At 43.3% G+C, this 27,872-nt stretch overlaps 1 protein-coding gene across 4 annotated transcripts in view; it reads right to left on the bottom strand.

The window, feature by feature from the left end:
* The window catches only part of LOC148823309 (CMP-N-acetylneuraminate-beta-1,4-galactoside alpha-2,3-sialyltransferase-like), a 90,027-nt gene extending 62,155 nt beyond the window's left edge, over window positions 1-27,872 (bottom strand). The window contains exons 1-2 of one of the 4 annotated variants that reach the window (XM_088927027.1): window positions 27,489-27,872; window positions 7,924-8,072 (exon numbers count right to left, since the gene is read on the bottom strand). In XM_088927027.1, the coding sequence (XP_088783153.1) occupies window positions 7,924-8,041 (118 nt within the window). In that variant the 5' untranslated portion in view covers window positions 8,042-8,072; window positions 27,489-27,872. Of the gene's footprint in view, window positions 1-7,923; window positions 8,073-15,298; window positions 15,750-27,488 lie in introns of those variants that run through there. The other 3 variants (XM_088927030.1, XM_088927029.1, XM_088927028.1) reach the window with 3 other exon arrangements.

Raw genomic sequence — 27,872 nt, 5'->3', positions numbered from 1 at the left:
CTATGGGGGGTGTATTTAAACTAGAGAGAAAGGAATGACCAGGAAGAGGAACAGCTATCCCATCACAGCTAGAAGGTGGCAGGATCCTCAGGGCACGCTGGCCCAGCAACCTGAGGAACTGACATAAACAGATCTGAAAACAACAACAAAAAAACATTAACAAATTAACATTAACCCAATTAAAAATGCACTAACGCATTATGACTATTAAAAATTTACATTCAGCTCGGTATTAAAATTGAAGCATCAGGCATGGTGAAATATGGTCTGCATTGTCTCTGTAACTATGCATGAACTATAATCAAAACATACATAAACATACTCGTGTCAAGAGGATGTCCGTCTTTCTCACAACCTCATTTTAAAGGAGGAAAAATCCTCGTCTGCCTTCAGAGGCACTCAGATGTACACCAGAGGCATCCGACTCCAGTTCATTCTTCATCCATGCCTTCTTCAAAAAACTTTAGGCTCTGCTTCACTATTTCTAAGCAACAGGGTCAGAAAAACCCAAGAGCGGCGCATGTGCTGTGAAATGTGAAGGCTGTTTTTCCTCCTACAGCCAGCAGGAGTGTGGCTGGAAGATTATCGGTCTCTTCTTGTAGAAAGAACTTAAAACTGAGGGCCACTTGTTCTGAAACTTGGGTGGACTGCAGCAAATCAAAGATGCCCGCATGCCTGCGAACGTCAGCGACGTCCAAGTTAATGGCAAATAGCTCTCCAAAGCAGGCATTAGGCAGCCCAAAGGCAAGCAGCCAGCTCTGACGAGGTGCTAAGAACCGGTCGATTACAATGACGTTTGAATGCGTGATTCCGTATTTCTCTCAAGCAGATGCTTGTGTTCTCCCAGTTCATACTACTCAGCCATGTTGTTGAAGCTAATGGCGTGGACCTGGCTTCTTTCAAGACACAGCTGCACGAGACCTTTGGATCAATTAGCTGCTAACAACTAAATGGGTTAAATAGGCCACATGGCCTCCTCTCGGCTGTAACTTTCCTCATGTTCCTGGCTTTTGGCTTGTACACACCAACTGGAGTCCCTCACGTGTTATAACTTGCGTAACTTTTCACAAAAGAAACAACATGTATACAGCATAGACACTGACGCCCCAGTTGTAAACGACATTCCAAGTGGTTACAACCCTTCACCGAAGCTCAGCTTCAGACGAGCGCGATACTGAAGCAGACAGCTTGGGCAGACTTAGAAAATACTTATTGACCACTCTACTTCTGTTTTTCAGCTTTTGGGGAAAAAAAAGGGGGGAAGCAACCTGGAAAGCCACTGAGACAAAATTCCCAGCTAATTGAAGGTCCTGGATTAGTGCGATAGTGATGGGTCTGGGATATAAAACATTCCAACAGAGAAGCCCCCCCAGGGGGCCAAGACCCAAGCCTTAATTCACCAGAGGAGCAGGCAGAACGATGCAATGAATATATTTTTTTTATTGCCAGGAAATACTAATTTCAGGTTAAGACAATGGCGAACACGCACAGCTAAAAGAACAGCCACCACAAGATTTGCCGTTCCAGTATGCTTTAACTCCTGCATAGCAAGCCATACTTCACTTGGTGTGGACGAATTCGGTAGGCAGCAGGAGCAGAGAGTTTCATAACATCACAGTATTCACTGCATTTGAAAAAGCAGAACACGGCTTCTCTTGGGTCCCTGCATACAGTGTAATGTAAATACTTAATTCTCTCCTAATCAGTGAATCATCAAAATGAACACGGCTAACAGAAATTGTTCCTCCATCCCTGATAGGAACGGTTGCACATCTGTATTGCACCCGACTTCCTCAATTCAAAAACCATCCACATGGTGATCTGCCACCAAATAGTGCCTTTTATGCCTGAGATACGAGGCAGAGAATAATACCGTCCTTCAAATTGGGAAAATAACATCACTTGATCACAGGCTGCGAAACAGAAAGAGAAGGATGAGGCAAGATCAGCTGCACCCAAACCCAAAGAGTCTATCCATACCTCAGCTGGGCCCTGATTTGATTAACTCCAAAAGTAAACACAACCTAACCTGTGCTAATGAACCGAGACAGGGGGTCAGTGAGGGTGCTAATAAGATTCAACAACTTCTGATTCAGGGTTGAACACGCATGCATTAATCAATCACACCACCCCCTAGAACCCTGTGTGGGGGCTCTCATTACCCAACACCCCCCCCCCCACCCGTTCCGTCTGTGCACAGAGACGAAGGTGAAATCGTGGCTCTTTGAACTTGCATCACAGATCTGAGGGCTTCTCACGATCACAAAGCAGAAGAGTGGCTCCGGAGAAGGCGGCTTGCAGATCAGACAGGCTCAAGTGCTGCCGTGTCCCCCACCTCCTGACGACTCACCCAGCCATCACATGGGGGTTGAACAGCACTTAGCTCTTCAAACAGGGGGTGTCTCAAAGGGCCAAGAGGCAATCTAAACATTTACACTGACAAGTGATTCAGATGCGGGCTGTGTCGTACAGACTCACCGATTCCATTACAGAAAAAACACTGTTACCAGCATCCACCAAATGGGAGAAGTGTTAAATAAGGCTTACTGTTAAACTGTCAAATTTAATTGTGCTGTGTGGAAACACTACTGTAATCATATTCTTTAAGATAAGGTATCTTCAAGGTTTTGTAAACTAGGCTCCAGTGAGGTGTTTGGGGTAACATCTGTTAAAAAGTCATTCAATTGGCCATTTCATCACCTCTGATGTTTCATCTCAAACCTGGTCACATTCTGAAATCATGGTTTTCAACTAGCAAACATGATCATTCTATAACATGATAGTCACTACTTACTAAAGGAGATTATTAGCATTTCAACCACAGAAGTTGACTTATTTTACATGCTACAGTATGTAATCAGTACTTCAACATTATTTAACCATAATCTTATGACCGCATGTAGGCAACGTTACTGTTAATCCTTTTCTGAAATTTGCCACAAGACTTTTCAACAATACATGCTGCACAAAGCACACAAAGCAATAACACTGCTGAATAATCCTTCAGCACAATCAAATCAGCTGAATGTTACGCCAGTCTGCATTTAAAACATTAAGAGGTTCTCTATCCATACAGGACAGTGCATTAACACTTTGCAGTGCAGTATAATCTCACTGGGGTTTATGAATGAATCGTACAAACAGCAGCTAGCACAAGCTAGCTGCAAGTACAGCACACTAAGGTGAATGATGAGGCTTTGGCCTCAGTCTGCATTTCGATAACAACACCCGTGCCCCGAAACATGGGGGGAAAAAAAATAACGATCCCAAAAAAGGCCATGGGGGCAAACTGAACTCAAGGGATAAGATTTCACCCCAGTAAGCAGAAACAAATGCCGAGACGCAGACTGAAGACTGGAAACCTCGGAGAGCTCACTGGCTCTGGGAAGCGGACAGACACCAGCAGGTCAGGCGGCAGGCTCGGCGTTCACCTCCGCCAGACACTCTCACTGCACTCCGAATGCCTCCGCGCGGGAGGGTCCAGCTCAGGCTGCTCTAATCCTGCTAGTAAAACAACTCCCTTCGGCTGAGCAAAGTACTACAGTCGACATGTGTGGCGATTTACACTGCCGAGCAATTGTTTTGTTTTCCTTCCCTGTGTTTTTTTTTTTTATAAGCAGCATCTGGCAAAACCCTAGAAAGCACGTTCCAGGCGCTCATCCAAGAGCAGTGTGTGTAAGGTGTACCTGGGGGAAACCAAATGAGCAGGTTTCTGTCATTTTCATCCAATTCTGTTGTGCTCTTTCCGCCCAAAACAAAATGTGTTGATACTATGAAAATTTTTCCAAAGGGCGTACCGTGTTCAAGAACTGGGGCGGGAAGCACAAGGTGCAGCCACCATCTCCACCAGAAATCCAGAACCCAATGGCGTCTGCTGCGTGTCCCGTCAGGATTCGCATCTTAGATAATTACAGTCCCAGATTCATTTTATAAAGTAACCCAGCACTGAACCACCCCGTTATGAAGCAAGCTCAAATTTAATCCCGCAAAAAAAAGGGGGGGGAGGGAGGTGGAAACTCGGGTTTTCACTCGGATTTTTTCTCTTCGCGATGCTGGGAACCCGGTCTTCAATCCCAGCCTCCCAGCCCTGAGAAAAGCAGCTCGCCATTTCACAGGAGCCTGGCCCGAAGGCCTCTGTGTGCGAATGGACCACACCTGGACTACGATTTCCCATTTTCTCTTCAGCCCCTCAGACAACAGCATCAAATTCCTGCACTAGCCGCAATTTTTTTTTTTTATTTCTAGTCGCTCTGATAAATGTTTAGATTACTAAAGCATGGCCAGAGGACTATGTATATAAACACTGGGCTATATTTATTCAGCAAATGTTCATTTTTGGAATGCCAATTATGCACAGAACATACAGCACATATTTGTAACACAACCTGTTTGATCTCACAGCATGCCGGCCCCTAACAATTGTGGCTCGGGATGATCCCGTTTTCCCAAACCACAGACTGCAGTCATGCAATGAAGAGCTGGAGTGCAGGAGCTCAGTACTAGAGCAGTGACAGCAGGGAGGCCAGCGCCATTTCATTCCTCAGCACAAGCAAAACACCTGTTAGGCTGCAGCCTCTTCAGAAAGCAGACATAACACCAGTCCCTCAGTTACTTCTACTTCCCCTCTGCGCCATTTTCAAGTATTAAACAGTTTAAACTTACGAATTTAGCTGTTGAAGACCAGGGTAGCATTTCTAGATAAATTCAAGGGCCCTTTTTTATTTTAAAAGGGCTAGTCTAATTATGAAGATTTAACCTTACAAGCAGGGAAAACGCCAAAAATCACCAATGTTTTTGTTTCTTTTTAAGAGACGACGCTGACACATTACTCTTAACTTACAGCGTCACTGAACTAAGTACATTCCATAGTGTCAGTTCGCCCTCTAGTGGTAGAGAAGTGGCACTGCAGCGCTGTAGTTCAGTACCCTGTTCTAACTTGGAAGCCCATATACTTTATTTCAGTTATACAAGCACCATTTTCTGAATAACGCGTCTTTCCTTTCCTTGAGTATAACTCTCTGAAGTGTATGAAGTATAAACGAGGCACTACGCAAGGAGTACACCCTGGTAAAACGCTGCGTCTGTGCACCTAATGAGTTATAAACGAAAGGAGGCTATTTGGTCCATTAAGCTCATCTGGTAGTTGTGGCTATTTTTAAAAAAGAAGTCAGGATATCCGCTTCAACAGCTGGCTGGGTAGCCTGTTCCACACTTCAACTACCCTTCCAGGAAAGGAGCGTTTCCTGTTATCAGTTATAAATACAATTCCATGTAGTTTCCACTTGTGTCCTAAGACACGTTTCACCATCCGTACAGAAGAAGTCCAGCGTTCACTTTGTCAGAGCCCATGTCACCATGGCTGAGCAGGACATGACGTTCAGCCCAGAATGTACCTGGCTACCCTCCTCTGGACCTCTGGAACTCCTAAATAAGAAAGATCTAGATTCTGTTCTAGACCTTTTCTATTACTTTCTCAGAAGCAGAATCACGGATCACTGAATTAAAGGACAACTAAAGTGAGATTCGTCGTCTGGAAAACATTACATTCTGACTGAATGAACTGTGGAAACACAGAGGTGAACACAGTCAGGACACTGGGGTTGACACACACTCTTGAAAGCAGTGTTCTGGAATTCATTAAATACAGGCCGAAAGCTGAAGTCATCATAAGAATGAGGGGGAAAAATGAACAACACTTAGTAATACAATTAACCAAGAAATACATTTCCAATCAAAGCTGCCTTTTTTTTTTGTTTATAGTGCCTTTGCAGCTACAGTACGTTTGAGTTTTACTTGCATGGTTGTTGTACTTGTACAGTTCTTTTATTTATAACTCTGCTAACACCTGCATTCTAAAAAAAAAAGTGAGAGAAAGAGTTCAAAAACACAAGAGTACTAAAAACAGCCAGAACTCCCACAAGAACGCATTCTGAGAAGTCATATCAAAAGTGAAATCTCTTCTGCTACAGGTCTGTCTAATCGTGGTCTCAAAAGGGCCATTGTCTTTCAGACCTCCTACTGGCTTAGCTCCTACTGACACAAAGCAGTTTATTACTTTATAATAACTGAACAAATTTAACCACTTCCCAGCTCTCCATTTGTTGGTCACTTTAAAAAAACCCACTGAAAAGCTGCCCAGATATCAATCCAATGAGGACTGAACAACAAAGCCCTGTTCTACAAATGTAAAAACCAAGTTTAAGTAAATAACAACTTCAAAACGAAGCAGAATTAAAGCTAAACATTCAAATAAGCAGCTACAAAAAAAAGTGCAGCACTCTTATGCAAATTTGCAACGTTTGCTGAAGTTGTGGAATATTAAAGAGAACCTGAAAACTGCCTTTGAAAATCTTCTAGCGCCCCCACCTGGCAAAAAAAGAATTACCTAAATATGCAGCTTTTAAGTATGACAGTCAATTCATGTTGAACACATACATTAGTGAAACAAATGCGCTATGTAGAGACAAGCACCCTAAAGAGAACAGGCTTGCTCCATCTAAAAGATACAGTGAGCTACAAAGGACACTGTACAATCTTCTGTACTTAAAAAAATGGGTGCACATATAGTTGTTTAGCCCTTCTATCACACCGATTCCACACTGGGAAGCGGTGAAACTTGGCCCACAGGCAATAGAGACGCAGTGGACAGCGACAGTACACACCACAAGGCAGGACATCGAATGCATGTACAACCATGTTTGCAATTGCGGACTGAGCAAACGTGTAGAATGCGCAACTACCGTGTTACTAGAAACAGAAATAGAACTTCAGTGTTACTGTCCATAGCAACATGTTCTCCATAGTCCACTCGCATGTGGGACAAGCTCCTACATTCCACAGGGTGTAATTTGAGCAACACAGTTTTAGGTGATTTAACTTTAGAACCACCCTGTGAACAAAGCGCAGAACCATGGGTAACGCCATATCCCAGGGCAAAGAAGATAATGTCTTTGTGGTATGGGAAAAAGGTCATCACTTGGCTCCTTTACCATTTCCTGAATGAGTTATGCATTACTGTACATACTTGTGACAACCCAAGATCTCCTTCTAAGGCACCCTAATTTTTGAAAAAAAAACCAAATAGAACAGCAAAAAAACAAAGCTCTCCTTCACATGCTCTGTAACAGGTTTCAATAGATTTCCAATCTAACATATTCCCTCGTCAGCTAGAGGCAGAACAAAAGAGTCAAGAAATGTGCCCTTGTTTTCTTTTCACTGCTGAAAAACCTGTAGTATAAGTGTTCATCTGCCAAAAGGAGCAAGCACAAACTAGCTCCCAACGCACAAACAACATCTGCATCATCACATGGTTCGTGCGTCACAGACCAAATGAGTGGAAGGCATCTTTCAGGTGGGTAATCTGCTCAGCATCCCCGAGCCCTGAACAGCGCCTGGCTGCACCATTTAAACCACATAGGATTTCCCCACTGGGCCGAAAGCCTGCAGCTTCTGTCAAAAATCATCACTGCCCGCCTTCCTGTCTCTCTCAGCTGGTGACAAGAGGGCGCCGCCGCCTTCACGCAGCTCCCCCACTCATCTGAATGAGTACCGGCGCCTGCTCCGCCTTCGGCTGCTGTAGACTTCAAAGCGCCGTGCGGTTCTTACCACCTGACCAACTTTAAAATTCACCCCTGAGCCTCTGGACGTCTTTAGTTTTTCCTTTTTGATATTACAATCGCCATTTTTCTGTTAATCTGACACCCAGTCAATTTGGCATCTCCAGCTGCGTGCGTGCGTGCGTGGACGTTTTCACGGCTCGGGTCACTGCGATCCCGGCGGCCGCGTGCCAGGGGAGCGAGGAGGTGGGTGGCCGGTGTCTCGGGCTCTGCGACAATCAGATGGGGCCCGTGAGGTCCCTCTCGAGGTCACTCGGGGGGTTCTGCCCAGGGGAGGGTGGGGGACAGTGCCTGCTAGCGTACTCACGTGGTTTCTGGCTCCACACGCGCAGGTGCAGCTTCCCTGACGAGTAGTAGAGGAATCCCAAGACCAGCATGGGACACAAGGCCAGCAGCAGGTTCCGAGTAGGCTTCAGGAAGCTCATCTTTCACATGGTATCGACCGTGCTACATCACCTGCAGGAGGAAACAACCGTTTAAACGACACAGAGGCAGCAGACCAGGGCAGCGTGAAATGTTTTTCTCAACAGAAATCCGACTGGTTCAATTATCTGCCGTAATTTTTCACATTATGGAGAAAACCTCGATCCTCTTGACCTCTTAAACGTCTTGATTTTTCATAAGTTGTAACGCCAATCGAAAGAAAAAAAATGTTGATGATTTCAAAGAAAAACCAAGAGATTAAATTTGCAGTTTAAAGTTTCACACGCAGTGGTGTAAGAATTGTGACTGGAGTCAAATTTAGAGTCAAAACTGAAAATCAGCTCACATGCTTTTTACAGCTTCCTGTCGCCTAGTGATGGGGGATCTATCTTTTCACTAGAAGGGCACATTTTAATTAGTAGCTGATGTTACCTTCATGCATGTTTCAGTTATCTCAGCCTTGTGAGCTGCAATGAATGCACTATTCTGGCCTCTCCTTATTGCAGCGGGTGGCAAGATGAAAGCTTCCATCAGAAAATTGCATATTACACAGACGATTGCACTGTGTCACAAACACATTTTGCTTGGCCCAACGTAGGCTGACAATTGTTGCTTATTATTTTTTACTCCTTTACTTAACTAAATCCGTTAGTGAATCGCAAATTCTCATTCACAAGGATGAGCTGAACACTCTTTTCAACTGCAGGGACTTAGCACTCAGCAACCTGAGTGAATTAAGAGGTACAACCAGCAAACCCCCCCTCCCCCCACCCCCCAATATTAGAACACACAGACTTCCAGTTCATACTCCATAACGCTGAACAATGCTCAATGAAAACCTCTCACATTTAAACAGAGAAAATTGTTTGCAGTTAAGGATATTTTTGTTTTTAAACTTTTACAAGCTAATTGTCTTGTGTTCTACGGTACCTGAAGAATTCCAATTAAGCAATCTTGTTGAATTTTGTTTTCTATTGCACTGTTGCTGTATTGTATTATTGTCATATACTGTACGTTATATAAAGGTTAACTCAACCACTTCTCTACATTGCTGCCTTAAATAGAGGCGAGGCTCTGACTGTTTCATTCTAGAAAGCTGGAAATATTTAACCAAACTGTACTAGCTGTAAACTGATATGCTGGACCTTTGTGTGGCATATCAGCATTGATTACTGATCGAAACATGCTGCTGAAATCTACTGCTGTTGGGATAATTCACAGGTGTCAGTAGAAAGCTGCCACAGTTCCTATTATTGGGTAATGGGTTATCATAAGCAGAAGTACCTGACTAGTTCTACGTGTTTAAGCAGCACATGTGATCTCAGCTCTCAACCACACCTTTCACCTTTGTGCTGCATTACACATATGTCTTTATTGAAGCGCATTGCTGCCACTAAGGGAATACAAATTGCCCCCTTATCTCTTATTTACTAGATAATGGTTTAGCATATGTACTGTACAACCTGTTACGCTGTGCACTGAACGCATCTAGAAGCTGCCGTGAACCTGGCTGGCACTTCTGGTTTAATGCTTGTGTCAATATCCAGCGCAGCAGAATTTGTACGGATTTACTTTCAACTGTGGTTTAGTCATAAAGAAATCGTACAATTTTTAGCAAATATGAAGAGAATCATCACAAGCATGAAGACCAGTTTTGTGGGATTTAGAGATCAAAGCAATGATGGTTTCATTAGGAACAGTTACACGTGCAATCAGTTTCACTGCTTAAAACTGCTTAAGTCCGCAGGTAGCGATATAGGTATTATGACAATTGTGCTATTGCATGATCACAAAGTACACGAGAATTACTGTCTCGTAATGATGAGACAAGGCGAAGGATTTTTTCTCTTTGTGGCAGCAATGCACTTCCGTATTTCTTCAATTCTAAAACTGGTAAATTAATTTGTTCTTAAGCACTGTAAACATGTTCTACGTCAGGACCTTTCCTTTACTGCTTTGTACCCACACTGTCAGTACTACTTCATAAACACACAAACCCACAAATTCTACTGGCTGGATGTACAAGTTGTGCTCAAAGTACCACACAGTATCACACTGCAAGTATCACATTCCTAAACCCGTACAGTGAGATTTCAGTGGAATTGTTGACATACCGTTCACAGGGAAGTGGCAAGTTCGCATACATGAAATTCAGGTTAGTGAGGCGTTGTCTGTGCAGAAGTCAGCGGTTTGGCACTATGTTTTTTCTTGGATGCCATAAAACAATCAGATCATTGATCCTTCTTGTTTATTTTACCTTTGCACACTGTGCAAAAATTCTGACAGACAGGGTTGAGCCATATGAAAGTCATTAGACCAGCTGGAAAAAAACATGCATCATCAGCACTAGACAACATGTTACACAGAAAAGATGCAACAAGTGTAATTAAGTTTTGCCATCTTAACTTAATTACACTTGTGCCAAACCACTGGGACATGTACTTACTTGACATTACCCAGGTCAGTAGGTGCTAATAAAAACCCCTAGTTTTCCAGGACAACAGTCAAGTTCTTTACTTTTGACAGACCATTACAGCACATAGCACGAAATTAGTAAAAAGAGAACATCTCTTGCTCACGTTCAAACTACAAAAATATGTAACTCCTCCCAGAAACATCGTGAGTGAGTGATAGACACTGGTTAAAAATGTTGATAGCCAACCAACTGTTTTAAGCAGAAGTCAAAATTATCATTAAATCAAGTGGGTTAGAATCGTTTCAATGAATAAAATTAAACGTAGCATTCAGACCACATCATTAAGTAGCGAACGGATGCTGGCATTGCAACACTCATTTAGTTTTAGTTTTCTTCTTCCTTTAGAGTAAACAAGCTGACAAAGCTCCAGACTTTTAGTCTTGATCCTTTCATTTAACGTCATTTAACGTTTTCATTTGTTGGCATCCTACAATACCTGCAACAGATGAAGAGCTCACAGGAGCTTAGCAGCAGGACTTTCAATTCTAATTATTACTAATGCATATTTTGGCTTTTATAAGCTAATTGTCTAAAATAACATCCAAATAACATGCAAGAAACAATGACATTTTTAAAAAGCTGAAGTTGCTCGCTTGAGATGAATGGGACCCTCAATTTTATAGAAACGGCATTGCAGTGCATTTGTCAAAATTCCTTTCCTCGTCTATCAATGAGAGCAGGAGGTGCAGGAGATGGGGCTGATATCACGGATGTTCCACAATTCCACCATGTTCGTTACAGGGCAGGAAATTGTTTTTGTAATCAGAAAAAAGTCTTTCCACCACCACCCCCCTCAACCCCCGTAAACACACACACTTGATGTTTTTTAACAAACATGGAAAATGGTGGCAGCAGCTCAGTTGAAATCTCATGTTACAACGAACCAACTCTTCTAACCTTTTCGGTTGGGGCTGGGAAAAAGCAACAGCACTGTAACAGTTCTCGTGAAAGCAGGTAATGATTCTTTTCCTCTTTAAAATTCTTCTCTTTCTGGACTTTGGATACTGTCAATTACAGCATCCTACTGTAGATTGTGTTATATCAGCTAGAGATCACTGGTCCAGCTTGTTTTTAGATCTCTGTTTTCTGGCTCTCTCAAGGTGTTCCACAGGTCTTTGTGCTGGGAACGATTAGTATTAGCACGCTGCCACTTGGTCAGATCATTCACGCCTGTGCTGATGACATTCAGAATTATTTGCAGACCGATCCAGACGCTTTCGCTGTCGTTTCTGCATTTCATCGACATCTGTATCGTGAGATATGGAAGCAACAGAACTTGCTGATGACTGAGGTTATACTCATGGGCACCCAACAACACCTTCACATAGCTAGCGACTACAGTCCTGCTGCTGAGGTAGGTCAAATAAAATCTCTGATGGAAGTGAGAAGCGTCGGTGACTTTTGACCATGTGTCACCATTTGAAATGCATGTTTCAAAATGTCACCAGAATACCTTCCACCTGCATAATGTTGCTCGCTTAAAATTTCTCCATCCTATGAAATGCTTGCTCTTATTCTTGGAAGATAAGACTACTTTAATCTTTAAAGTAAAGACTACTTTACTTGGATATCTGCTAAAATACTAAATAGCCCTTTGTCGGGCCAGAAGTCTGCGGCTCTCATGCCAACACAGAGTACGCTGCAACATCACATCACTCCTCGTGAAACACAGAAGAAGGGACTTCAAGGTTCACCTGCTCAGTGAATGGTCTTGATCAGGGTAACTTCAAGGGTTAGAACGCAGGCGTGTCATCAAGAGAGCCGCTAATCCGGTTTCCTCAAGACCACGCTCCACAAAACGAGAGAGCCTTCCGCGTCAGTCTCACTGCTCACGTCTAGTTGAGACTCTGTTAACGTCAACACTTCCAGATTTGCCTAAACACCTGTCATCCCACGCTACAGGTTTTACCATGTGACCTCGGTCTCGCAAGATCAGTTTGCTGTGCTCTTCCACCACTTACTTTTCACTTCTGCCGTGTACTGTGCGTGGTGCTACACAGGACACTGAGTCACTGAGTTTGTTGAAAAAACACAGAAAATCATTTACATGCTTTAACAGGGCTCAAAGTAAACTGTGGCTTACATGCCACGTTCCGTTTCCTCTTTTAAAACCTCCAGTGCCGACACCTATAGCTTACAACACACACAAACCTGTTACAACCTGTTAAGCGCCAGATGAGATCACCATTTCTGATGAGGCATTTTTTTAATTCAAGGTACAGTACATAACCATCACCGACAACAAACCACCTTGTGGCAACCTGACTGAAATCACATCTGTGCTATAGTTTTATGCAAAACTGAATGACAGGCAGGACATGCTAAAGAGTTGTGTTACAGGATCTATACAGTCTTCTGCAAAAGTGGGTAGCCCCTCTCGACGATGTCCCATTTTGAGCCTGTACATCTTTGAAGCCTATGTAGATGCCTGTCATTACTCAAGACTATATTAAACAACATTCTATACTGCTGAGACAGTCCAAGAGCTGTTCTCCTTCCAAATGCCTCAGTTTCCCTGTTTCATCTGCTGACTAGAAGTCACTTGTCACCTTCAAGCTCTCACTGGTCTTGGGTTCGACTGTGTGCTCACCTTGACCTCACCACGGGCTGCCCCAAAAAAGGGCGCCTAAAGTTAAGGTGGTCCTGTTCATTCCGGGACCGCTCCCACTTGAGGAGAGAAACCAGGACGGTGCTACAATGCACGCGTGCGAGAGGTCTTGGGCACGAGCCCGTCGTGTTGAGGGGTGAGAGAGCACAGCCCTCTTCAGAGCGGTCACACTAGTGAACAGCTAGCCCTGAGAGACAGCCTCTAAACAGCAGACAGCACTGTGAATTGATCCCAGCTGGGCACAGCCACACACACTGGAATATGCTTACCATTTGCTTCTCAAGATTCCTTGCACTCTAACTGGGTCTAACTGGGTCTGAGTCAGTTTGTTAGCCTAGCAAGAGCAATGCCACTCTTCTGGGGCAAACAAAGCTCAGACCATCTTGAGGGTCACACCACAGCAACAGACGTGGCATGTCCGAACCACAATTTAAAGCCAAGCCGAGGCTTAACTAGAAAAAGAGAGGAATAAACATGAGGATTAAACATAAATATGAGGAAACAAAATGAAGATTTTCAATTTTTTTAAACAAATTAAAAAATACACTTACAAGACCCGTTCTTTTCATATTTTCGTACGTCTCGTTATTTATTGCAAATTTAAGCCACTCTTTTTTTTTATGGACTATAATGTTCATATCAGTACATCACACAGACTGACGTAACAACAGGCCTGGGCACTTGGAACTCAATTTAAACTTAAAATCATTAGACAGAAATAAAGCAGTTTAGCACCCGGGGTACAGTTCTATGAATGTGGGGTGTATAATATTTAATTATTTTCAAGAACACAAAAACACATAGCATCTCTTACAGATACCAAAACCTGCCTCTTATAAGCCTTTACTGATTTCTTTTTGGAGACCAGATTTGGCTCAATCAATTATGCTAACCATCTGCTGCAAGCATGACTACTGAATCTGGACAAGGAAGCTAGAAAATGATTCTTCACTTGGTTCAGATTGTCACAATCGCATGTTAAATATCACTACCACGCAAAATAAAAAATGAAAAAAAACATTTCTCATTAAATAACTATCTTATTATTGAGTTAACAGGAAAATAAATTCTGTCAATACGCTTGGGCTTGGTAATCAAAATTAAAAGTTTAAAAAACACCACTAGACCTCAAACTTGTATTCTGTTTCCATATAGTATTGTTTTAGCAGAATAATATTAAAACTGTACTGCTGAGCCCGATAACCGCAATGCACTGCTCGTTGGTGTCAAAACTTTCTGGATGAGCGTCGTTTTACCTTGCTTACTTGCTTGGGCGACGTGTAGGGTTTATTTCCAGAGGACCTATTTTGAGAGCTTGCCAACGGCAGGCCTGACTCACACCACAGCGTTTCGATAAAAGTACGTCTATGATTCTCTGTAACTTCTCAACGGCCCAAAAATAGCAACACCGGTTTTAATAAAGGATGGGACACTTCAGTTTCAATAAGAACAGAGAGATAAATGGGCCACCGCTTCTGGAAACCCAAGCTGCAAAACGATACAATTCGCCGATCAAAGTAAGGGCCAGCGCAGTGAACAGGCAGACTACAAGTTTTTTTTAAGCACTAAATTTGGTGACATTCACGAGTTTTCTGTACATACCCCTCCTCGGCTGTCAATTACTGAAATAGCAAGCGGACCAGACCGTTACTGCAATTTTGCGGTCCGTCTCTGAAAAAAAAATGTGCCTTCTGGCGAACCGAGGTCCGTTATGTGAAACGCCAGCAACAACAACAATGCTTATTAAAACACTACCAATAAAACACATATTACAAACTGAGAGGCAGGGGCGAGTATTTTTCCCCCCAACGTTACCCCCCAAACTAATAGAAAGACCTACAACACTACATAACAAAGGTAATCAGTAAAAAAAAAAAACAAACAGTCATCGGTTTTTTTTTCAGATTTTCAAAATAAATAAATTTAAATTACCCACTCTTGTGTCGCGGGCCATACTTTACATTAAACGCTCGCCGAATTAAAAAAAAAAACGAACCACCGCGATGTCGTCCCGAATTTCGGTCGCCCCGGTCAGGAAATTCCCGAGGACTCGAGTCGGCGTTCAGGCCTAGCTAATTCAGGATTCCCACACCACGCCGGGAAAAGAGGCACAAAAACAACAAACAGAGACGACAACGTAACACAGTAACATCCAAAGCCGTCACAGCGTTTTACCTTTCATGAACAGATGAGGTAGTTCTCCTCGGCATGTACCTTATTCAAGGCTGGGACGTCCATGGCTATCGTCCGTGAGCGCTTGCATGTCCTTCTATTTTTAAGCGTGAGCTGAATTCTCAGCCAAGCTCCTGCTGCATTTAGACTGACCGTCTCTCTCCCCCTTCTCTCAAAGCTATTCACTCAGCAAGCCGACGAAGAAGAAAAAAAAAACAAGGTCTACGACTCGCAAGCGCATTTCTCCACACCGTTATTTTCTAGTCGCAGATATTAAAGCGACACTTTTCAGTCAGCGGACGAAATACACAGCGTCAGGTCAACTCCACCTCTCCTCCTCTCATACTCGGTCAGAGCTGGCTTTCCGTCAGTTTGCCCCCCCCCAAAAAAACTCTTCCCTCTCTGCTGCTTCAGTCACATTGGGGTTACAAGGGCATCAATTTCAATCTCCAGGCGGGCGGTTTCCTTCCACATTATAAGAAAAGGGACTAGACGACAGGAAAACACCTCGACTCCAGTCACGAATTGAAAACCGTAACCCAATCATTCGACATGTTCCCCCCCAACAGCTTAAAAAAAAAAAGTAACGCTCTCCTACTTGCCCGAACTCGTTATTATAACATGCACGGTAGGCATTTTGAGGACATTGCTTGCTCTTTATTTGTTTGATTTGGCTTTTTATGTCATAGGAAACTCGTCGGTGTGAAAGACAAAAGTTTATATTTTTTTCCGCCCGCGCTGTTGCGGGGAAGCGATTATGTTAGGCACAACTGTACGAATATTAAAAAAAAAAAATTGAAGTTGAGGTTGATAATATGTTTTTGGGAAGTTCTTAGAGCAGGCGTTGGTTAGACTGCTTTGTCTCACTGAACTTTAGACACAGTGTGGTTAGGAGAGGAAGCCAGCTTATTAAGGAACCGAGAGCCCTTGAGACACAGGTCTAGGAGACACTGTTATGAGAGGCAGCGACTTAAATTCACTAAAGATGCAAAACACCCATCCCAAGAGACGTCCTACAGTCCTACAGGTGCTGGCCAGGGCCCATGGACGCTACAATATTGAAACACTCTCATGCACAATATTTTGACCTGATCATCAGAACTGAGCCCATTTCACCATTTAAATGCATGTCACGTACGAGAGGGCAAGAAGGAAGCAGAGCACAATTAGGCAGACACGTGGCACTCCTGGAATGAGACGCGTAATACTGGGTGAAGTGTGAAGTGCACACAAACAAGTCCATACCATAGGGATATTGTTTTTACATGATTTCATTACTTTCTCCAGAATAACTTGATTCAATAGAGTATTGTTACAATGGGAGGAAAGTGCTTGTAAGTGCCGATGTATACCTATCCTATTCAAGGGGACTCTTTCTCTCTCTTAGTACCACTGAATATTTTATCAGTGAGCGCTTTAAAGATGGATGAGCAGTTCCCATTTCCTGGGCTTACTGTTTCCAGTATGGTATCTGTTGCCTCACAGAAGGTTGCCCAGCAGGCTTGGAGAGATGAGCTGCGCTTTAGAAATTCGAAGCAATGAGCAATCCTAAAATATACCCGCACTTTGCAAAAGTGTCTTCACCAAATAATTATGCAGAATCAATCACCTGCCTAAAGCACCAAACATGTCATAGAATCAGGTAAATGTCGCTAGGCAGGAAGTGGGTGAAACCTGCTGTGGCAGGACCAAAGCTGTTGAATTCTGGCAATTATTCCATTTCACCGAATACGGAGAGTGAAGTCAGTTGTTTTCTGAAACTAAAAGCCAAAACAAATATGGAATGAATGCATTTTATTAAAGGACTTCAATGAAGTTACCTCTGTTGGCAAAACAAAAAATGTCGATGTGAGCGGTACGTTGTTGTTTATAGTACTAAAGTACTTCAGTATTTCAGTTTTGAAAGCACTCTGTGCTCGTTTGGTGCAAAGGGGGCTGTTTGAAAATCCTGTTAAATCTGTCCATAAGGGTAAATGCTGGCTAAAAGCGTTGAACTGCAGCTTCGGTAAACAGGTGCCTAGATGGCATAGCATGAGCTCTTCCACAGGGGGCTGTTCTCTGCGATGTTGTTGCACACACTGCACTAATACAACTGTCCTCAACTGTACATCTGCAGTGACTCATCAAGCCTCTTGTCTGCACTTTGAGCTCAATTAGCAGTCTCCTGGGAGCAGGCAAGAGCTCCGTGTTATCCCAGTGCTGCAGATTATTGGAAGTAGCTCAACTTCCAAATCTGTCTTAGACAACAAGAGCCGGAGATCTGGAAGCCTCTGCCAAGTCCGCTCAGTAAGAGCCCTGAATTCACTTTAATTAGCTTCACACCTTATCCTGTCTCGCCAACCTACTTCAAATCCAAGAGTAAACTGATCACACACAATTAAACAAGAGTTTTAATACATAACTCAAGAAAAACCTTAGTCTTTGGTATGTAACCAGTACCAACTACAATTATCACTTGAGTGTAAATGTACGTTTGTTAAAATGCTTGTGTAGAATTAAGTAGGGCCACGTCACACAGGGTATATTACTGTTGTCAAGCAGGGAATCAGGGTAATGATATGGGATCATCAGTGAATGCTATGATCAAGAACACGCTTGTCAACGTTGCATGTCGCAGCCAGTGCCTCACACAGCAGGGTGCTGAAATGCTCAAGAAGCCCTCAGTGCTTGTTTTGACTGCACGGCCTCATTTTCAATGGGAAGCCATTCGCGAGGCAGCAAAGCAGCTGCAGACTCCAATACTCCCACCAGCGTGCCTGACAGTTAGGATGACGTGCTTATGCTGGAAGCAGAGTTTGGTTTTTGCCACACAAAACTTCTCTGATTGTGGCCACGAAAGCTCAAGCTTTGACTCATCTGTGCGAAGAACATTCTTCCAGTAGTCATGAGGTGGGTCTTTGGGGAACTTGACACTTTTCCTTTTCCACTGTATAGTACCTATACAATTTCTAAAAGCCAAACACTGCCTTCCAACAGAAGAATTAGACCATTAGACCACTATCACCGCCCGCTAGGTTATCAATGCCCTCGTACTGTAGCTACTTGTCAGACTTTGCCAAGATTCACGCCAGACTGGGGCAGCCTGTGCTACCTGCTACATGTCCAGAAACAGCTGAATGAGCTCCTCTGGGCCGAATAGGCTCTTGTCGGTTATAGTCTTTCATATGTCTGTATGTTCAGTCCAAATCCCAGACTCATGGGGCGAAGCAGTAGACAAATAAATCCTGAGCACCCTCTCTTTCTAGCAAGGGCTTGAAGAGCGAAGACCACCCAGCTTCAGCAGCCATGTCTGCAGCTCTGTCATTTGACCGCGAGACGAGTTCTGTTTTGTAGCTGTATTTAGTAAAGTCTCGAGTCCATGACCTGGATGATTCAGAGCAACTGCGATTCAGTTTTCACTGATGTTTTGAGAAATTACAAATGTTTCCGGAGTGTCTACCTTCCTGTAGTGCGCCTTCTTGTACATTACTCCCCCGGTGTAATTCCACTGAATGCTTCATCAAACTCATCGTGAATCTTTGCTTTCAATGGATTAGGTTACTTCTTCAGCAACAGACTCTTGCCAGTTGATTCTGGCTAATTTTAGACAGGCAGGCACACATTTTTGCAAAGGGACCTTCAACATAAGAGTTGTGTTTAAAAAAAGGATTCCTGCATTCTTCCATCCTTTTCAACAACGTCTCTCCGTGTCAGTTCATCGAGAAGATCTGTGTTTTTTTAGTTTCAATTCCGCTTACACTTCCAGCAATGACCAATCATGACAGTGCTTCATTAAGACACATACCTGTTACCTGGAAGTGATGCTCAAAAGGACTTGTTCACTGTAGTTTGCTTTCAATCAGTGGGTGATTTATTAACACGTGACAAACATGCCTTAAGTTAACTTTGGCTTAGATGTGTGAAGAGACCGGAAGAGCGGACTCATGCTGCACACTAAACAGAGCGCCGACACCAAAAATTAAATTTGCCCACGCAGTCTGAGTTTTGTAAAGAAGACACACAGGAAACCATTATCTTACAAGAGCGCAGTACTATCATTTACCTATCTTGTGCAAAGATTGAGTGCCCAACACAGGAACACTAAAGATGCGAAACACACAATTACTGTAACATTACAGGGTAAATGCAGGGCAAAAGACAGAGATCTTCCACAAAGAAACTGCAGGGAATTATAACGAAGCTAAACAAGACCACCCGTTATGAGCAGTACTCAAAGTGAGGAGGAATGGTGTTCCCCTTGATAAAAGAAGCAGTCCTGTATAAAACACGGTGCACCCCTTCCTAAAGGTTTCTGTGAAAATACTTTTCCCCTCTCAAACAACCTCTGCCCCAGATGGCATGAACATCAAGGGACCACCTCCCAGCATCATCACACCACAGCACCATTCCTCTCTGTATTTTTTTTAACTCTACTGGGTTTACCGGGGAGAATCTTTCCAGAACCTCAGAGCAACAGCAAGAGCATAATTTACAACCACACCTTCTCTGGGCTGAGCCACACCCTGTGGACTGGTGGTCTCACACTTGCATTACATTTGGACAACACTACATTTAATTTTTTTCTAAAGAATTAAGGCATTTTTTTGGGGGGGGGGTTACCCAACAAAATAAAGGGTGGCTATGAGTTCAATAAAACCCTGTTTCCACTGTTGATGTCAATACTCACAGCCACTTCCAGCTGTAATAGATATAATCTTCTAGGCAAAAAAGTAGTAATAGTTGTTTTTGTTCTTCGGTTGCAGTCCATAGATTCCCTGTCCTCCTAGGGCCGTTACCCGGAGTTAGCAAGAAGCTCTCTGTTCTTCCGCTAATTCGGCTTCTGTGATCGACATGTAACAGAACAGCCTTTTGACTACATGCTTTGGGTGATCGTTTTTTCTCGCTCTCAGATGCTGCTCTGCTTATCATCATAAGCCATCCATTCCCCTGGCTCTGCATTCTTACTGCATACAAAGGAGTGGATGCCAACTTAACAGCCATGACACTGGCCAATAAAAGCATCAGTTGGTGACCCTGAAGGTCTGTAAGCATCGTCACGCTTAAGGAAGCAACTCTGTGCCGTGTCTCCCCGTTTCAACAAGTCTCTCACTCTTTGACCGGCTGGGAGATCCACTCCACCAGGCTTGTGAGAGCTGAAGCAGATATCCCTGCTTTTCCAGAAACAGCTGGATGAGACCAACCACATGCGCTAGATGGACTGAATGCCTTCTCTTCTTGTCTGTAACCTTTCTTGTGCTCTTATGTTCACCACTGTCTATCTGGCCTCTTGTTCAGTGCCATAGATTTCTAAAGATGACCAGTCCTTAGGAACTCCAAACAGATGGGCATCTTCTTCACTTAATGGATCATCTGGCAACAGCTTTGCAAATGCAGTGGGAATCTTTAAACTACTCACCTGCATCTGAAAAGACTGATACTTGCCTAGAGGCCTTATCATTGCTCCAAACAACACTCTTCTGAATAGTTTTTAATGTGGTGCCGGAAGATAAGGAAATCTACGAACAAGAGGAGGCCACTTGACCCCTATAATCCCACTTGGAAGTAGACCTGCCTGGGGCAGATTCGATTACACAGCGTGGTGATCTCTGTGCGTGAACGGTACACGCACCGGAAATGCTCTCACGCCAAAGTAGCCACAGTTACACGGACTGATGAAGAACATGAACACCGTCCCTGAAATGAAAAGCACAGCCAGTTACTGTAAAATACCTCCGATTTTCTGTCATTTCAGGTGCTGCGGCTCTGGTCTTTGCAGAGCTGAAGGATGTTGTCGGTTTGTTAGACTTCTGAGTCCATCCCACCGATTGTTATTACTGCTTTTGTTCTTGGCAGCTTCACAGCCGACTCGTACAGCAGTGCTCTTTTCAGGCCCACGATGTGATCCACCATTTATTACAGCCAGATGACAGGCGTCCTTACGTCAGATCGCTGCTGAGCCTGACATTCAAATCAAATCTTCTTTCTTGACCTTTTGTTCCTGGGGAACATGATCCCGTAATGATGTGTTCTCCTAACAGGTCCTTTGGAGATTATTTACCATCGTTTTCCGTGCCTCCTACGCGGATGGTGGTGTGTGTGTGAGACGCCTCCCGGTCACGGGGCCTGAGAGACCCGTGTGGAAGAGGGAGCCCAGCTGATCCTGGGGAGACCCGTCAGCCTCACAGCCAGGGCGCCATCTGACTTCCTTGTGATCGTCACACAGCATCCACTGACTGGCCGGCCTGTTAATACGCCCGGGGGATTAACCGTCTCTGTGGGAAAGCAGCAGTCGGAACGGGAGGCAGCCAAGAGACACACGTGTGGGCGAGACGCGGAGAAATAAAAACACAAAAAAGAACAGAAACCCCACAAACCCCAGCAATTCCTTTTCTACTGCCCCCCACCCCCCCCACTCCAGATGTCTGGTTTGTCTGGTTCAGCACTTTGAAAGGGGTTTTGAAAAAACTTCAGGATGTCAGCCGCGCTCTTACACTGTGCAGAGGTCAACCCCTGTAGAAACTTTCTCTGCAGACGAAAGCCGTGTAAACGGCTTTGTTGTACAAATGAGGTTGGCGCAGTTAGAAGGATAATCAAAAAAGGCTCAAACGAGCTGACAAGACAACTGAAATGTTTTTCCTGTACCCCGACAGACTACACAAACAGTCCACGTGTCTTTAGTGTGCTTTTCACAACACATGTAAACTGAATGAGCAGAGTTGATGATTCCCAGCCCTTGGGTCCTGCTCTTTATTCCAGGCTGTGTGGACTCTGCATGTCTCTCCCATGCTCAGTGGTAAGTGGCCTGTCTGTGCTCGTGTGTGTGTGTGTTTCGTGCAACGGGCCAGCACAGAGCTACACCTGTCCAGGTGCAGGGTGTGCCCTGTGCCCTACACTGTGTCCACAGCCCTTGCCCAAGGATAAGCAGCTTCATAATGTGGGGTGGAAATAATCTGAATAACCGCTCATTCCCAATATCAGGTTGAATTGATTTGACTTTTCTAGCATTCTTACGTCTCTGCACGTCGCTGTATATCTTTGTTAACTCTTAAAAGCTGTTGCTCGGAAAAACTGTTACATGGCAACTGTAAGTGAAATGAGAGGTCTTGGTTTTCTAAACTGGGAGATTCTTTTGTACTTGCAAGCTGTAACCTTGAAAAGGATGGGAAGATCCTGAGCAGGCTAGACGAACAGAATTGAATAGGGGTATAATTAGCAGGGCTCATGTTCATGAAGAAAGGTTAAACACACACACAACATTTGTACTTGAATAGTAGTTCAAATAGAATTTCTCATCACACACACACACACGCTCCTAGTTCAGTCTATTGAAATCTTTCAGGATTCTCAGATGCATTGTTATGGGACCCTAAAACTGAGAAGGCAGTGTCCCCTGTACTGTATATCCATTCTGACAGTGAGCTTGCACTGAGGGCGAACGTTTTACACTCACTACAGGAACCATGCTTGAGACTTTTTTTTCTAAACAGATATCATATGCAAAGTTACGCTCATGGTAGAGTAATACAGCCTAGCATTTATGACCTAGATCACAAATTTTAATGGATGGCCTCTTGTGCAGTGCCATAGAGTTCTAAAGATTACCAGTGAAACAGCACATTATTCTTGGTGACCCACTTTCTGATTGCTCACGGTATTGTCGTATGGACCCTGAAGCACAAGCAGAGCTTCGGCGTCGCTCACAGCGTGCTCTCTCTATAGCTGAAGACGAAATCACAAGACTCCTCATTTTTCTAAGCCTAATAAAGCCCCTTTGATAAAAATAAATCTTGATGAATCGTCCATTAAGAGAGGGGGAAACCAATCAGAAAGAATATAGCAATACACAGTGTAAAAGCTACAGGAGCACATTTCATTGTCATACAAGTTTCTCTGAGTCCTCTTTAACCTCAGCACTAAATTTTTATAACCTTCACTAAACACATTGAGACCTTCTGCTCTGCACACCTCAAAGTTCATTTGTTGTTTGCATTTGTGTTATCACTTATAGCCTTGCAGTTATGCATAGAGTAACACTGGTTAGGTTTCTGATAAGGCTATCTGCTTCTAATAAGAGCTGCAGAAACCTTGAGCCCACCCTATAATCACAGGACACACACACACTCCCAGACAACACAGAGAGGGGTGAGCATGCAAACTTCGCCCTGAAGGTGCCCCAGCCCAGAAACAGACCTAGGACCTGAGAGCTGTGAGCAAGCAGTGTTTTGCTCCATTTAAATCTTATAGATTTAAAAAAAGGGATAACTTTCATCCTTATTTAGGCAATGACCATACTAAGTGTTAAAATAGAACAGACGTTCTATTGAGTTGAAATATGAATCTATATGAGAACGTATTATAAACAGGACGACCAGTAAAGCTGGGAGATTTTTCAGTATAAAAGTTTTGTTAGTGCCATTTCACCACATTGTTCTCAGTGCTTATTTAGCTGGCAATACAGCTTCGGAAAGCAAATAAACGAAATGGCTGAGACAGCTGCTGAGCACATTCCAAGGAAGGGAGTATCCTAGAACACTCAAGCATCCTTAGATTCGCCCCGAGAGTAATTCATGGTTACAGTGAGCGAAGCTGTATGAAAGCGTTTCTGTAGTGTCAGAAGAGCCCGTGTGTAATCTGACTGACAAGTGTGAAGGCCTTGACACTTCAGAAATACAAGACACCGTGTTCCCTGCGTTCGCAGTCAAAACCTCTTTTTTTAGCCAGCGATTTGTCTTTTGTTTAGTCAAAACTACAAAGTGAAACTGACATCGATAAAATCATCAACAGGTGTCTGGTGTCCCTGCCCTTCAGAAACTCAAATGTTGATGTTTTACGTGTCTTTTTGTGATTTCTGGACTTAAATGTAAAAGCCCAGCCCAAAGTGACCTAAGCACGTGGAGCCGCAGGTAGCACAGTCTCTTACAATAGGTGCTGACCTTTGCAATGTGACACCATGCTGTCTGAGAAAAAGTGTTTTCTCCAGCTGTCACACAAAAATGCCAGGGAGGCAGACCAAATTAACCAACCATGACATTGTGTGATTGCATCTTATTGTTTTTAAAGTTGATGAGCTGAAAGGGTTTTAGAGAGGACTTTCCATACATACAGTATATACAAGTAGGTCATTGGAGAGCCATGAAAACATAACCTGCTGTTTTAAATCCACGCGATGTGTTAGAGCACAGAGGAACATACGAAACGTCACACAGAGGAGAAAACCGCATGGCCTGTTAGTTTGTTAGTTATTAGGTAACGCACAACCATGACAATGAATCCACACTGTAGCACAACGTCTCAATTATGTGTATTGTGGCCATTTAGTTAACCACAAGCAAACTGTGCACAAAGAGGAAGAGCTGAAAACCACTGCTCAAGCAGTCTCAGTGCATTCTCGGTATCACCAGGTCCCTTTTATGGCTCATCTGAGGCACAGAGCACAATACTTTCTACAACTTGCTCGGGCCATAACTCACCTTTCACAGCTGAAATTACATTTCTGTTTACTCACCGGTCTACAAGATGGAGCTTTACATAGTGTATCTGTAGTGGTCTCTCAGAATTTCATTTTCTCCAAAGCTTTGACCTGGGTCATGATTAGGTTTAATTGCATTAGGGCCAGTCTCTGTTGCTTTATACAGTTTCTAGTTTAAATGCTCATCTTCAACATGTTCACCAAAACGTCAGGTTACAGGACACATGAATCGTAGTTCTTACTTGAACATTTCTTAATCTGCCAAGTAATGTCATGTTTAATGTGTTTTTAACATATATTTATCTTTCTACTGGTTTAGAGTTTAATGAAACTGCGAGCCATACTGTATATGATAATTCATAGGTGTTAAAAAGTAAAAAATGTCTTAAAAACAGCTTCAGGTTATAGCCACATACTATCATATCAGTGATTAAGGTATTTGTAATGTGCTCCACCTTGTACCTATTTTAAATAAAAGGTTTCTTCCTCAATTCTGAATCCTGTCTTTGCAAGATCCTGTTTACGCAATAGATACCTGAGTATTTAACAAATTTAAAAGTGTTTTTGCGCCTTTTTTAAACTTCAAACTGGCTCATTCCTTTTCGGTAACCCCCTTTACTCAGATTACTCACAGGCATCTCTCTCATTAATCCTTAAATTAAGTGACTTATTGTAACTAGGTGAATTTCATTTTCTGTCAGAGGTATGTTTTTAAATTGTTTCTCTGCTCTGAATGGGATTTGTATTTGATATCAACACCGCACCTGTTTTGGAGTTTCAGAAGTTCGTTAATTCAGGTGTCTCAACTGAAACGCAACCAGGAGGGCCTCTATAGTCTATACAGTATATAGTCTATAGACAGAAACAAAAGCTCATTGTGGGAGTGCATTGTACACTTCCTCTAAGAGTGTCAATACCTACCTATATTTTTTCATCATAGATTGATTACCTATTAAGGGATGTTTTGAATGTAATGAAGGAGCAAAGTTTTAATATGTGGTTTAGGGGAGACTGCATGACGTTATGCATGCTAAAGTTGTTGGAACAATACACCTGAAATACAGTATTTATTAAACTAACGACTGAGCGCAGAAACCTTGATAATTTAGCACCAGTGATTAACATCTCAGCACCAGGTGGTTCAGGATTAGGAAACACAAACCTATAAACCCTAGTGGATTTTGCCTGTCCAGAACCAGACATCCGTTCCTAATCTAGGCTATCAAATGGCAAACACTATAGCAGGCTGGCCTCTTCTGAGAGCAAACAAATGATACTAAATGCAACTGCATCCATCAAGCCTGCTACAATAAATTCAGAACTCAGGTTGCTGCACTTAAAAAAACAGCTGAAATGGGTAACAGATAGCCCCCAATGAGACTGGGCACTAACTATTGCAGGCTCTTTAAAACAACTAGCTTTCAGACTTTGGTTGTCTCATGCCATGCTGTATACAGCCATAGTATACGGCTTAACCGAAAGACCATTCTTTGGCAGTATTCTGAAATAAGCTTTATTACTGTAGGTAAGTCCCTGAAACCATTTTATCATGTTGTTCAAGTCCTGGAATATTCACGTACTGTACATAGAAAAATAAAGGGGTTCATTATCATTCATAAATCCACCTTTCTAGGTGCTCCTGCTAAGGATTATAAGGCTGATAAACTCTTAAAATGAGACATATTCCAGTTTTCTTCTGTGCTTATAAAGTATGTATTCTCCTGTGATATTTTGCTGCACACTGATATGTAAAAGGAAGAGAAGTACATTATGCTGAATTAAATAATACTGTATGACCCTTTTCTTAAGCAATTTCCTATTCAAAGAACACTACATATGTTACACACTACATGTGTAGGAAGTTAAATTGTGTTTTTAAGTTACATTAAAATCCTTTTGTATTTTCAAGTCATCCTGAATACAGGCATTCACCAAATAACAGAGCCGTAATAATCCATCTTATTCAACTCCTGCGTTCACACACCCATTTTGATTGGAAATATAAAAGTATTGAAAGTAAAGCGAACGGCTATTTTTAGGGCGGTCATACACCATCTCAATCATCTTGCCATCATCAAATGGCAGGAAAATAAATGAAGGTGCTAGGGTTAAAGCAGCACATCTTGTCACATGTGTTACAATATATCAGATTTAATATGCTAACAGTTGCGTGATCAGAGATGCTTAGGTTAATGTTCATTAAAAGTGTTCTCCTGACGCATATACTGTATACAGTATATCCTATCTACACAAGGTGTAGATACTGTAGCAGAAAGCAAATCCTAAGAGTAGAGCATGTGAGTATATATGGAAGCGAAGACTGCCTCAAGACACCCTTCACAGCTTCAGCTGTTTCCGAAACAATATTCGCGCAGTTTACCGCGCTCCTCTACCGCATAACCAACATCAATATCCCCCGCTGTTTACCTCAAACAGCACTCATGCGCTCTTTCCCCGCTCAACATCACTCGCACCAGCAATACGCCTGAAGCCAAAGCCCAGGGTAAGAGTACTGGAGCATCCTGCACAGGAGCTGGCCTTGGCTAAAAGTTACTGTTTGTTTAAAAATCTAGCAGGCGAGAGAGGAAAGTTCAATTTACCCACAGCCTTCCCCTTCCAACCCCATACACACACACACAAACACCACTTCTCTTTCCAGAAACCTACAAAGTGCGATAACGATTCCAGTGCACAGTCGGCCCTTATTTACAGTTGAAATAAAAACAGCCGCTGTACTTTACTCACCAAGAGAGGGGCAGGCTTGTTGCGCGGACCCTGAGCAATGCCAAGGGAGGAGGGCAGGCTCTCAAAGCGGTCTGGTCATTCAGCGCTAATCTGGTGAGCAGTCTGCGGGAGAAACTGCTCTGAGGGGAAAACAACAAAGTCGAGATGCCCTTCTTCGTCTTGCTGATCTCTCGCTGCTCCGCCGGACCTGCTGAGGTCATGGGGTCCCACTCGGCCTCCTCCGGGGGGTGCTGTGTGCCCGGCCGCTGTCTGTGCCGGTGTGTGAGACGTGAGACGTGAGACGTGAGACGGAGAGGCAGCGGGAGAGAGAGTGTGTGTGTGTGAGTGTGTGTGTGTGCGCTGCTGTGCGAGTGAAGCCGAGCTACACAGAGCCCGAGCAGAGCT

Source organism: Atractosteus spatula, chromosome 11 (assembly GCF_055471065.1).
Source record: "Atractosteus spatula isolate fAtrSpa1 chromosome 11, fAtrSpa1.hap1, whole genome shotgun sequence".
Lineage (NCBI taxonomy): Eukaryota > Metazoa > Chordata > Actinopteri > Semionotiformes > Lepisosteidae > Atractosteus > Atractosteus spatula.
The sequence above is the reverse complement of the archived record's forward strand: the minus strand, read 5'-3'. Positions and strand labels throughout refer to the sequence as shown.